Here is a 13,861-nt window from a genome sequence, read left to right as displayed (position 1 = left end):
TTTTAATCAGGTTAGGGTTAAATATTAGAACAAAGCCTCAACAAACTGGTGACTAATATCTTAAAGAGATAGTTCACCAAAAAATTAATTCTGTGTTCATTAACTCACCATTGGTTTGTTCCAAAACAGTTAGAGTTTTTATTTGTTCTGATGAACACAAAACAAGACATACTGAAGAATGTTGTAAACATTGACATCTCTAGTAGGAAAACATATATTATGGAAGTCAATGGTTTCCAACGTTCTTTAAAATGTTTATTTTGTGTTCAAAAGAAAAACAATAAATCTCAAATGGTTTGAATGAATCAAAGGTGAGAAAATAATGACATAATTTAGATTTTTTGGGTGAACTATCCCTTTAAAGGGGTGGCATTATTAAGAGATGATTTCTGATACCTTTTCTCAGGTTAGGGCTAACCATTAGAACAAAACCTTAAACTATAAAGTTATCAACAAACTGGTGATTAACATCTTAAAAATATATAGTTCACCAAAAAAATCATAATTCTGTCATCATTTACTCACCTATGGTTTGTTCCAAACCAGTTTGAGGTTGTTATTTTATTTTGTTCCGGTCAACACTAAAGAAGATACACTGAAGAATTTTGGAAAACTGTAAACACTGACATCCAAAGTAGGAAAACAAATAATGTTGAAGTCAAAGTTTAATAATTTGGATGAGGTGACGCGGTGGCGTAGTAGATAGTGCTGTTGCCTCACAGCAAGAAGGTCGCTGGTTCGAGCCTCAGCTGGGTCAGTTAGCATTTCTGTGTGGAGTTTGCATGTTCTCCCAGTGTGTTCGTGTGGGTTTCCTCTGGGTGCTCTGGTTTGTCCAAAGACATGTGAATTGGGAAAGCTAAATTGTCGGTTGTATGTGTGTGAATGAGTGTGTATGGACGTTTCCCAGTGATGGGTTGCAGCTGGAAGGGCATCCGCTGCTTAAAACATATGCTGGATAAGTTGGCAGTGGCGACCCCTGATTAATGAAGGAACTAAGCCGGGGAAAAAAATGAATAAATGAATGGTTTGGACGAAATCAAAGGTGAGTAAATGATGACAAATACAAATTTTGGGCGAATCTCTTTAAAGACTTTGCATTAAGCTGTCTGTTTAATGAGTTGTATTATAACTCTCATGTCACAAAAATGTGTTAGAGAACATTGAGTTCAAAATAAGTCAAGGTTATTAATTATAACATGCTGTTTTTATGTGTGTGAGTGTGTGTGTGTTTTTAAATGCAAATGAGCTACTGTTTCCGTGTCTTTACAGCTTGTGCTTCAGTTACTCTGGAAACATCACACAACACATCTGCATGCATTTTAAGGCTTTGCCTGGTTATACTTTTTGTAAGCACACAGAACGTATGTGCACAGAAAGATGGCGCATTGTCTGTGCATTCAAACTTTTTTTCGGATTCTTTACCCTCACCTCCTCGGGCCTGCCTTGGGCAGGATAGTCAGGATGTTGTGATGTGCACGTTTCCAGAAGAAAACTCAGGGCTACAAATAAGCCACTTGAGGGAGTTCAGAAACAGGGCATACTGATATAGATACTAAAGTTTTTGAGTGCGTTTGTGAAGTTTGAGTTTTGCAACTTTTCAAAATTTGTTCATGCTCAAAAAGCAACACAGTAAAAAGAAGTAACACAGTGTAAAAAGCACACCAGGCCCTATTCAAAATCATGTAGTTTGTTTAAAAGAGATGCTTTTTACCTTTGAGATATTAGACCTGCCTGTTTTTTTACTAGAATATCATAGTGATATCAAGCATGGGCTGTTTTTACTTGAAACAAAAATATATTTATATTTATTAATTAGCTTTTATCCACAGCGACTTACAAGTCAGGATAAACAAAGCACTTTAAACCATCAGAGGGTTGCTGTATGTAAATGCTACAGTATGGCAAGTTTAAGTTAGTTAAAACAATTGAGCTGTTTTATGTTTGTTCGTTTTTTTTTTTTTCTTCAAGCATATAAAGAGAAAAGGTCACTTAGGCTACGTTCACACTGCAAAGCTTAGTGCTCAAATTTGATTTACTCAGATCTGAGAAAATGGCTGTTAACACTGCAGTTATAACCCTCTCAGGCTTTAATTAAGATTTAGAAACAGGAAAAATCAGATATTTGGGGAAATTAATCATATGGGGTAGTATAATAGAATCCTGACTTTTTTTTTTTAAAGAGACCTTCACATGCAAGGCGTTCTGTGATGTTGCAGATTTGCAAAAATCAGAAATGTGCTCACATCTAGAAAATCTTGAAGGCAGGTGCACGATCAAAAAACAAACATTAGTAGCAAAATAATTAAAGTAAATCGGCACACTGCCACTTTAGCTCTCAAAAAAATTTTTAATGTCAATATCACAAAATCACAACGTTTCGACCGACATGGTCTTCATCAGGTAAAGCGTTGCAAATGGAAGTCCTCCAGAAATAGTCAAACAGCTCTACACATCACCTGCAGTCAATTATCACAATCAGATTTGCAACATCGGCCCAGTGTGGTAATTAGACACTGACGGCTGAATATGATATGAACAATAACTTTTTATATACAACTTTTCAAACAATGTAACAAATTGCTTTTCTGTGGCAGAACAACAGCAAAAACGATATGGGATCCAAATCCAATATCTCAAATCCTCATTGAGTAGGTCATGTTTCCAAGTCACTTTGTCATGTGGTTCTCCAAGAAACAGTTTTTGTCTTTTGTGTCATCTGGTGAGCAAGTGAGGAAACTGGTTGTTGCTAATGGACAACCAAGTCCTGCAGTGGTACTTCTGAGTAAAAAAAACTCATAAAATATGTAGCTGGAGTAATAAGGTAGGTAATTTTTAACTGTTGCAAATCTGCAACGCCTGCCTTGAGAGGGTTGGCCAATATCAGATTTGCAGTGTGAACAGATCATGGTCCGAAACTGACTCGCATGCGCAAAAGTACAATTGCGGACAGCAAAAAAATTCTAATTATGCACACAATGAGTGTACTGTATGAAGCACGTTGTCAGATTATGCTTATATGATTGTTACCCTTTTCACAGACAACCTTGGTTTATTCCTGAAATGAAGTGTAAAGGGTTGTTCTGCTACTGCTAATGTTTATTTTGCCATTTGAAACCTAAAATAACTTTTCTGATCGAAAACATTGATCATTTGTGATTTATGACAACCGTGGTGTGCATCTGTCCGACCACCCCAACTCATCAGGGGTTTAATGAGCAGCCACAGATTGAACTGTGAAGGCGGAGTTGCTTTATGTCTGTTTGCAGAGTTATTTCATTTTACTTCATTATAAACATCAGGCACATGCAGAAGGTGGTTTGGGTGCTCGAGCACCTGCCCTTTTTTTCTCTTAGAGAGAAAGTTCCCCCTTAAAATGAAAGTGCTGCACGGATCCCCTATCCGCAACACCCACAATGCTCTTTAGCTTCGCGATCAACCCATGCCTCAATCGTTACTCAGGTTGGTTAACAAGCACCAGTTTTGCCTTCAAAATATTTTTCTAAATGAAAAACGAACTTTCTGTGGTAAAGTAATCAACCTGTGCGCCATTCTTCTGTGCAGCTGAGGAGTAGAGAATGTTTGAAGCACAGAATGATTACGCATGAAAGTCACATGAAATTCGACATAACCAATGTCATTGCGGTCGCATTTCAGACCATCAGGGGCCTCATGTACGAAGACTTGCGTGGAAATTATACTAAAACATTGCATACGCACAAAGCTGTAAATGTGTGTACGCAGAAAAAAATTCAGATGTATGAAACACTGCGTACGCCAAATCTCACGCATATTCTTTTGTACATCCGAATGAACGTGAAACTGAGCGCAACATGCACGAGCACAAAACCCCTCCCTGCCTCCTCCCCCGTATGAATATGCTAATGACTCTACTTATGGCAAAACCCAACGAAAAAGCAACGGCAAAAGCAAGCAAGAAGAGAAACTTTGAACAGAATGTGAATTGGAGGTGCTGCTTTCGGAGGTAGACCGGAGAAAAGCGGTGTTATTTGCAAGTTTGTTCTCTGGAATTAACAACAGAAGATAAAAATAGAGAGTTTAGCTGATGCGGTTAACACAGTTGGGTCTGAACATTGCACTGAGTGAATTAAAAAAGTAATAGTGTGATTTATAGGTGTAAAATGTTGCAGCAATCTTAACAGTCTCAGTGGCGCAGCTTGTAAGACGCATGTTAACATGTTTTGACACGTTCGAGCATGAACTCGGTTCGAATCCAGCGTCTAATGAACTCTTTTTTCTTTATTCCCCCGCTACATATCAGATTTTGCCAACTATTTATCACGAGAAAGACAAGTAGGAATCATTAATAAGTTTGTACATCATATTTTATTTGCACATTTATTGAATGGAAATGTTTCTGATTCACGCATGCAAATTCATCTTCAGATAGTGTCTTTATAGGAATGTGTGTGCAGTAGATCGCTCAGATTACATTGGGAAAACAGGCGACCGCTGCAAATTGTGCTTTAATGTTTGGCTGGTCAACTGTACGGTTTGGAAACCTTATATACCTGCTAGATGAACCCGTCTCGTACAGCTGCCATTGCAAGGCTCAGACACTTTGTAGAGAGCAATTTAACACAACTGCCTCTAGGAGTCGCCAATGGAAATAAAACACACACACACAAAAAATGTGCGTACGCCAGCCATAAAGCTGCCGTGAAGCTGCGCACATTCCCACGTTCAGTTCATAGTTAGTAAATCCAAACGTGAGCGATTCTGAGCGTGAAACCTGGCGTACGCTAAGTTTTTGTGTGTACGCAGCATTGATACATGAGGCCCCAGATCTGTGTCTGATTTAATTCTACAAATGCAAGTGGCACAAATCTGAAGTGAAAAGATCAGATTCCATGCGGTTTGGACTGTTCACACTGTCATTACCCGAGTCACACGTGGGGAGAAAAATTTGATTCGGGCCACATTTGTCTGCAGTGTAAACGTAGCCTTACAGGTGGTTTGTCAAGCCCACTCACCTGTGTGAAGCACACCTATTTTGCAAGAAGTATGTGGGGCTTATCAGAAGGAAGCTATACAATATTACATAGTTGTGCATATAGTCAGTACTGAAGCCAAATCTGGAGCTTATCTAACAAAATAAGTTATGATAACGGTCCGAAAACTAGCGTATCCAAATTCATAATAATAATTATATAACAAGAAACAAGAAAGAAAAAAAACATACACAGGCAAACTAAATTATTATCTGTGAATTTATAATTTTATATAATATAATAATAATTAATACAAATTTAAAAAGAGGAAGAATCAAGAAAAGCAGAAAATTAGAGACTAAAGAGACTAAAGTGACTTGGGCACATGCCCAAGACTAAAAAGGGCATGTGCACTGCACAGGTTGAGCCCTATGTGTGCACGTGACTGGTTTGGTGACTAAAATATTAATTTAATAAATATATCTGTTTAATAAATCTGTTGAAAATCACCAAAATACATTGCCTATATTCACAGAGAAATTGATAAAAATATTACTTTTCAAAATGGGCTGTACTCAGTTATGCTGAGCAGTGTAGCAACACTCTTGATTTCTCTTAACTAGTTTAGTACATTTTACAACCTCAATAAAGGAAAACAAGAGCAAAATGTCTTATATTTATGTGTGTGTGTGTGTTTATAGGACGATCAGACCCCGTTGCATATATCCAGTCGTCTGGGAAAACCAGACATTGTCCAGCAACTGCTGCAGCATGGGGCTTTACCCGACTCCACCACCACGTCTGGATACACGCCACTGCACCTGGCTGCACGGGACGGCCACAAAGACGTGGCATCCATCCTGCTGGACAACGGAGCCTCTCTTGGCATTACTACCAAGGTCAGTCATAAAACAGAGCTGGATGATTCATAAAGCTTTTATAGATTTGGCTGTGACTGTGACAACAACTAGAAATGAATGGCTATTTTACAAAAATGAAATCCAACTTACAAATAGTTAAAATTGTAAGATAGGTTGACTTTTTTTTTTAGTTCAGTGTTGAGTTTATTCATAAAACTATTTAACTGCATACTTCCAACTGTTTGTTTAATGAAAGTAACTGTTTGATTTCCCTATTTGAGCATTTACATATAGTTTAATTCTGTATTAAATAAAATATGCTTAGCTACGCCCCTCCAACCATTAGTTTGCTAATAGTGAAAAGGGAGGAATACAAAAAATAAAACCTCACCCCTTAGAAAACAAGTTGGTTTAATAGGAAATACATACTACACAGGAGTCAGTTTTACCATAGTCATCCCATGGGGTACATGGGAAAAAGTGCATCCTTTTTCTGTGCTTAATCTTATTTCATAAATGTAATTTGACAAAACTAAATAATGATATGGTTATGTTGAATTAAAATAGGTCAAATTTGTATCATACTATATAAGTATAAAGTGGGAGAGAAAAAAAAGTAGAACTTGCCTTAATTTGTTCACATTTCCACAATAAAACTTGTATGCTATTGATTTACATTCGATTCACTGCTAATTTCACACAAAACAAAACAAAACAAGATTTCATTGTTGAAGCAAAATACAAGCTTCACTTTATGAAAAGCATTTGTCCTGCTTTTACAGATTCGGACACTGTATTTAACTATTTTCCTTTCCAAATGCTCTACAAGGAACTGTTTAAGGGACAGTTTAAACTAAAAATGAAAAATTGCTGTTAATGTTCTTACCTTCAGGCCATTTATGATTTAAGATGTAGGTGATCGTTTTTTCTCCAGCAGAACGTGTGATCCTTGCTGATTTATAATGCAAGTCAATGGTAGCATCACAATCTGAGCTTAACATAAAAACCTGCATCTCCTGACTTTTCAATTCGTGCAAGAAGCTGAACATTATTTACAACATTTTTATCTGTAATCTGCAGTCTTTTGGTGTTTTTAACACCTTTGAATGCACTAAATGCACTTCGCTTTTAAATTGAATGCAAAGGACAAAGCCTGGCAGGCATTTTCATGTTTAAATTATGTCTAATAGACGTCATGGCTAAAACAATCTAATAAACTTCTAACAACAGTCCAAAAATAGGCATCAAATACACAGGAATAGCTGATTACACTTGTGAATTGTGTCTAATTGGTCTATTTTATGACCTTTTTGCACTATTGTTAAACGTCTATTAGATTTTCACTGTATTTTGTGTTTGTTTTTGGTGTCCTCAACAAACACTGCCTGCATTTGGACGTCTATTAGACATATTTTAGACAAAAAATGGCTTGGTGGAAGGACTGAACATTGATTTTTTTAAATAGATTTATATTTAATAACTCATTAGGGATTTTAATGCGACATTTAAAAACAATGAAAGCAATCAGACTAATGAAAAAAGCAATATTATATAAGCTTGTGGCTGAAGATTCATTCTTTTAGTATTATGTCTGGTTTTTGTGTGTGTGTGTGTGTGTGTGTGGTTTGATTCTACTTGTTGACTTTTAAACATGATAGTTTAATCTCCTCCATTCGCCCTTTTCTGTGATGGGACGTTGATTTCGTTCTGTTTGGGTTAATGGAGCAAACAGCTCCCTTCTTCATCAATCTGCTGTTGAGTTTGTGATAGAATGATAAATGAATTCAATTATGAACAAATCAAGCATGTGAGCAGTGTTGTGCTGACAGCGTGTTATGTTATATGACTCAGACAGGAGGCTGTTTCAGATTAATCATTAAACTGATTATTCACTAAAACGAGTCATTATGCAAATGTGCGTGTTGCCCTTTACTATCAACAAGCCTGAAATGAAAGAACTACAGCGAAAATGATATTCTTAATTGAAAACTGAATATGGAAAGAGTCTATGATTGCTGCATGGCATGAAATGTGCACAAAATAATGGGATCCAGTCATAAACATCATTTTCTGTATGTGTTCGTAGTTTGGCAAAATATAAAATGAACTGTGATATGAACTAGTGCCTATGAATATTAAACAGCAGAGATGCTGCTGTTTGTATATGAAGTCTACATGTTCTGTGAGTACTTGTGAGTTTCATCTAAACACATTTTCCCATTTTACACATGTGGCCCTATCATACACCGACGCAATAAGGCACAAGACTTGGCACGATTTGTTGCGATTTTTGTTGCCTATTATTTATTATATGCATATTTATATTTGTTTTAATAAAAACGAGTTTAGATTTGTCCACCTGTCAGGTTTTGGAGACCATATGGGGCATAAGAACTGCACGTGTTTTTTAATATAACTCCGTTTTCAACTAAACTTCGCTATTATTGTTCATTTATTAGTTTGATGGGAATTAGAACTGAAATAGTTTTAAACAAATCGTTGCACTTAACAAACTAAATTAAATATGTAGGCTAATGGATGTCTTCAACACACTCATACCTCGTTAAGAGAATAAACACAACCATGATAGACCATGCGCCACGGCACAGAGCCTATTTTTTTTTAGCCCTAAAATAGCAAAAGTAGATTCAGACACGCCCTTAATGCTTTTGCACCCTGCGCTTTAGACTTTGCGTCTAGATCATTAACCCCTTCAGACCCTGCGTCCATTACAATGGACATCACATGACATCCCATTTTTCTGAAATTTGGAACATAATTCAGGTCTGAAGGGGTTAAAATAGTGCCCATGATGTCAATTCATCAATGTTATAATTTAATTGAATAAACTTTTATCAATTTTACACAGAAATTCACTCGCCAAAAACTCGCTAATGGTTCAACTTTTAACAATTACTACTATTACTACTATTAATAATAATACAGTTTATTAATAATAAATGTAATAAATTATTAATTATAATACATTGCTATTAATTTTACTTTTAGGCCCTCCAAGATTTATGTAACCTTAAACTTGTAAGAAATATATTGGCGAAAACTGTGGTCCTTGGTGATTTATAAAATTATAAATTCACAGATATTAATTTAGTTTACCTGTGTATGTTTTTTTTTTTTTTTGTTTCTTGTTATGAATCACATAGGTTTGAGCTATATACTGCATACAGAGGGGAAAATAAGTGTTGAACAAGTCATGTTTATTCCCTGGGAGTAATATGTTTAATGGAGCTGTTGACATGGAATTGGTATGATAAAAAACCCAAACAATACAAACATAAAAATAAAACAAAACCAAGAAAAAAATGTGTAATAACAATGAAATGACACAAGGAGAAAGTGGTGAACTACTGAAACATAATTAGTACTATATAGAAAAGGCATTTCTGGTGATGGCAGCTTAAAAACACCTCTCATATGGAGAATGAAGTCACATGCATTGCTCAGTGGTGATTTTTCCACAGACTTCAACAGATTGTTAAAATCTTAATAGTTCTGTGGGTCTCGTCTATCAAATCTGATCTTTAATTTGTCTTTTATTGGATTTAAGTCAGGTGATTGGGTGAACCATTCTACAGCTTGATTTTCATTACATTTACATTTACATTTAGTCATTTAGCAGACGCTTTTTATCCAAAAACTTACAAATGAGGATTTTCTTTCTCTAAAAGCATTTAAGAGTTTGCTTGGTTGTGTTTTGGATCATTGTCTTGCTAAAATGTCAACTATGGTTTCATCTTCATCCTCCTGCTAATGTAGATGTTGGACTGAAGCAGTTAGGATTTATTTACACTGAGGAAGGGCAGAGGGTTGCTGAAGAACTACTGAAAGATTTCAGCTGCTGTCTGGGCTTTCTCTGCCTTTCTACAGCTCCCTTTCTTCATGTGTTCAATACTTTTTCCTTGTGTCATTTTATTTTATTACACATGACTTAGTTTGTAATCTGATTAGATTCGTTTTTGCATATATGGATTTCTTTGGTTGTTACCAACATCCGGTGAAAATTTCAAATCAACAGCACCTTTATAAATATGTTTTCTGAGAAAAACGTTGACGTGTTCAATACATATTTTCCCTACTGTATATATACTGTAAATTAAAATGAAAGTTTTACTGTTTTAATAGAGTCAACTCTACGAGTAAATAAATAACTGAATAAATACATTGTTGGTTTAACTATAACTTTAAATATTCTGGTGGGTTGTAGATTTTAAATCACAAATGAGATGTTAAAAAAGATGTCATTCTGTTTTGACAAGTACTCTGCTCTCTAGCCTGCGAAAAAAAAAATGCTAATAAATAATGAAAGCTAATGCAGCGTTCAGAATGATTTGTGATCAACTCCGACTCATCATGAAACCTCTCTGAGTTAGATTCACACAGCTAGATAGAAATCCCAACACTGATTCCCAGCAGCTCATCGCTGGCATAAATCACACTTCCTGACTCGTTTAGTATTAGCATAAATCACACAGCGGTGTTGAATTGTGGCTTGAGCGTAAATCAGCAATTCTCTGTTTACTAACTGTTTTCGAGATCAAATGCATAATATTTCTGTCCTGGACATTTTAGCTGAGCCCATAAACGCAGACTCTTGCAGCTCTTGCACATTAAAAGAAAGAGCATCTCATCCATCACTGTAACTCACCAAACTGCCACATGCGGAGGCTTTTGCTGGCAGTGTTTGATTTGCAGTGCAACGGAATTACAAAACTCTTTCACATTACTACATGATTTTAACATCGTGTCAGTTATAAGAGACATCTGATGACGTGTAGGGTCTTTTAGAGTTGCTGCATGTGGGACGAGTTAGTGTTTTGGTGTTTGTATTGATTGTTTTTGAGCGCAGGGCTTTATTTTCACATGTATCAGGTCCCTGAAACAGACAGCATTTAAATCAGACTGTTCGCCCACGCTGAGAAAAGTTACAAGGATAATCTGATATCTTTAGTGAAGCTTTCAAAATGCAGAGTGGATGCTGGAAATATTTTCTTTAACTTGAAGACCTTGGAGAGTTTGCCTATGTGTTGTGTTTCTCATTGAAAACAGTGAGGGTTTAAGTTTACAATTTACAAACACACAGAAACACACACACACACACACACACACACACACACACACACACACACACACACACACACACACACACACACATATTTAAATATATATACATAAATATACATAAATATTGTGACATACTGTACATATTGCTGTGTAATGTCTATTTATGTTTGTTGTATCTTAGTGTGTTTGTGTGTGGTTTTGTGTATGTCTGTGTAGTTGTGTGCGTATACACACACACACAAACACACACACATATATAGTTTTGTAGACTATCGAAAAAAAATAGAGCTTAAAGGGGCTAATAATTTTGTCCTTAAAATGGTGTTTAAAAAATAAAAAAGCAGTCTAAAAACTGCTTTTATTCTAGCCGAAATAAAACAAATAAGACTTTCTCCAGAAGAAAAAATATTATCAGACATACAGTGAAAATTTTCTTGCTCTGTTAAACATCATTTGGGAAATATTTAAAAAAGAAAAATAATAATATAAATAATAATAATAATAATATTTAAATAATAATTAATAATAATTAAATAAATTCAAAGGGGGGCTAATAATTCTGACTCTTCAACTATATATATATATATATATATATATATTAACTATATATAATATATATATATATATATATATATATATATATATATATATATATATATATATATATATATATATATATATATATATATATATATTATATGTATGTTGTTGTGTTTATGTTTGTGCCTTTGGGTATCTTTGTGTGTGTGTGTCTCCGTTTTTGTCTTTGCCTGTGTCTTTGTGTTGTTGTGTACATATATTTATATATACACATATGATGTGTTGTCTTGTGTCTTTGTGTGTTCGTGCCTTTAATTGTGTTTGTTTCTTTTTGTATACAGTTTTGTGTTTGTGTGTGTTAATGTTTGTGCTTGTGTAACTTTGAGTGTGTGTTTGTGTGTGGGTAAATGCGTGTGTGTGCGTGTCTGTTTGCTGCTTCTCTCTGAGAAGAATTCAAAAAATGTTATGATGTCATCTTTAGAATTCTGCTCTGGCAGAAAGTGCAGTTCTAAATCTGACCTTCTGTTGGTGTTTGAGGAGTTTACAGTTATCCACAGCTACTTTTCCTGCTTATTCAATTGATTTTCGGCCTTTCGTTTTTCACGATGGCAGTGTTCAACAGAGCAATTCGAAAGCTTTTTGGCCGCTTTAAACCTTTCTTGCGTGATACGGAGACACAGAAGTGTGCTCCGCAAGAACTGGTGGCGGTTGAGAAACATGAGGAGAACGAGGCCATCGACTGCACTGAGAATGTCAAAAAGTGCAGGATCAAATGTCTCAGAAGAAAGCCGAAGGAGCGAAAGCCTCTTCTGGTGAAAGCCAAACCACTGCTGACTCCTGTCAAACCTTCTGTCCTGAAGCCTGTTGATGACCTACCTGAGCTTCCAGGCGTCTCTGGAGACTTCACTCTTCCAGCCACTCACATTCAGTCGCTGCCAGAGTCTCCAGATGAGCTGGTCTCCTACCACTGCTCCTCAGTACGTCCTCCTACCAGACGAGCTGTTCCTCTGAGTCCAGTAAAGCCTCAGGTGTGCTCTGCATCTCCTCCAGAAATCTCGTTCCTCAACACTGAGGACGAGGAGAACGAGTCTGAGGAGATCCAAGCCTGCAGGTCTCCCCCACCACTGAGACCACTGATTGCTTGGGAGGAAAAGGAGGAGGAATCCTGGATGAGCAAAGTGATGGATCTCCATCAAAGCGAGGAGGACCTCAGTGAAGCTGGAGAGTCTACCTCTCAGTTCTCCATGGTGTCTCCTGATGGTCCTTCCACAAGACGAGCAGCTCTTCTGAGTGTGTTTCCTGACACTCATGATGCTGTCGTTCTGCCTGGAGTGTGTCCTTCATCATATGACGATTTCTCCCGTCATTGCTCTCCAGTTCGTCCTCCTACAAGACGAAAAGCTCTTCCGAGTATGTTTCCTGACACTCATGATGCTGCCGCTCTGCCTGGAGCATGTGCTTCATCTAATGAGGAATTCTCCCGCTGCTCTCCAGTTCGTCATCCTATCAGACGGATGGTTGCTTGGGAGGAGGAGGAGGATGAGAAAGAGGAGAAATATTCGTCAAGTGACGTAATGGAGGAGGAGATGGACGTCATTGAAGCTGGAGACTTTGCCGGACAAGAGTCGACCGCTCAGTTCTCCATGACATCTCCAGGTATTCAGCACAAGAAGCCAAAGTTCAGAAAAGTGGCACAGCTTCTGTCTCTGTGGGCCGAGGAGAAGGCAAAGAAAAAGGCGGAGAGGAAACTCCTGAAGAAGAAGGAGAAGAGAGATAGAGAGGTGCTGTATCATTACTTCTTGAATGATCTGAAACTAAAGCAACAGTGGATGAACAAACACTACCACATCTACAGTTGATCCCTCTCCTACATCTCCAACTCCCCCTGAACCCACTGCACATTCCTCCTGTAAATAAAACTGTGCAAATGCTGAATGATCTCTGAGTGTTATTGAGTGTTATAAGCATGGTTCGTCTTACACACATAATAGTTTTTATCTTACATAAGTATTGTAGAAATAAAGACATGAACTGTTTTCATGGGCTGTAATAATGAAAAACATTTAAAAGCAAAATCAGTTAAAATAATAAAAGTGAATGACAAAATCACTAAACAAATCTGCAATTGAGAGTTCATTCAGAATATTCATTAAAGTACGATAATATTGAAATGATAGTAATAAAATAACTACACATGAAGACACACGTAAAGAGCAAAACCTGTTAAAATGACAAAAATTATAAATGAATCTATAAATTTAGATCGTTCATTCAGAATATTAAAGTATAATAATATTTAAACAGTAAAATTATCAAAGTAAATAAACATGTAATTTGCAAAAAAAAAGCTAAACCCATTAAAATGATGAAAGTGAATGAGAAAATGACTAAATTAATCTATAAATTGATGTAGTTCATTTAGAATATTTT

At 36.4% G+C, this 13,861-nt stretch overlaps 1 protein-coding gene across 51 annotated transcripts in view; it reads left to right on the top strand.

Annotated features, from left to right (window-relative positions):
• The window catches only part of ank3b (ankyrin 3b), a 339,224-nt gene that overhangs the window by 214,999 nt on the left and 110,364 nt on the right, over positions 1-13,861 (top strand). For all 51 annotated transcript variants that reach the window (XM_087274508.1, XM_087274497.1, XM_087274509.1 and 48 more), the window contains 1 exon segment: positions 5,651-5,848. In XM_087274508.1, the coding sequence (XP_087130634.1) occupies positions 5,651-5,848 (198 nt within the window).

The sequence above is a fragment of the Danio rerio genome, chromosome 12 (assembly GCF_052040795.2).
Source record: "Danio rerio strain M-AB ecotype USA chromosome 12, GRCz13ab, whole genome shotgun sequence".
Taxonomy (NCBI): domain Eukaryota; kingdom Metazoa; phylum Chordata; class Actinopteri; order Cypriniformes; family Danionidae; genus Danio; species Danio rerio.
This window is presented reverse-complemented; position numbering and strand designations above follow the sequence as displayed.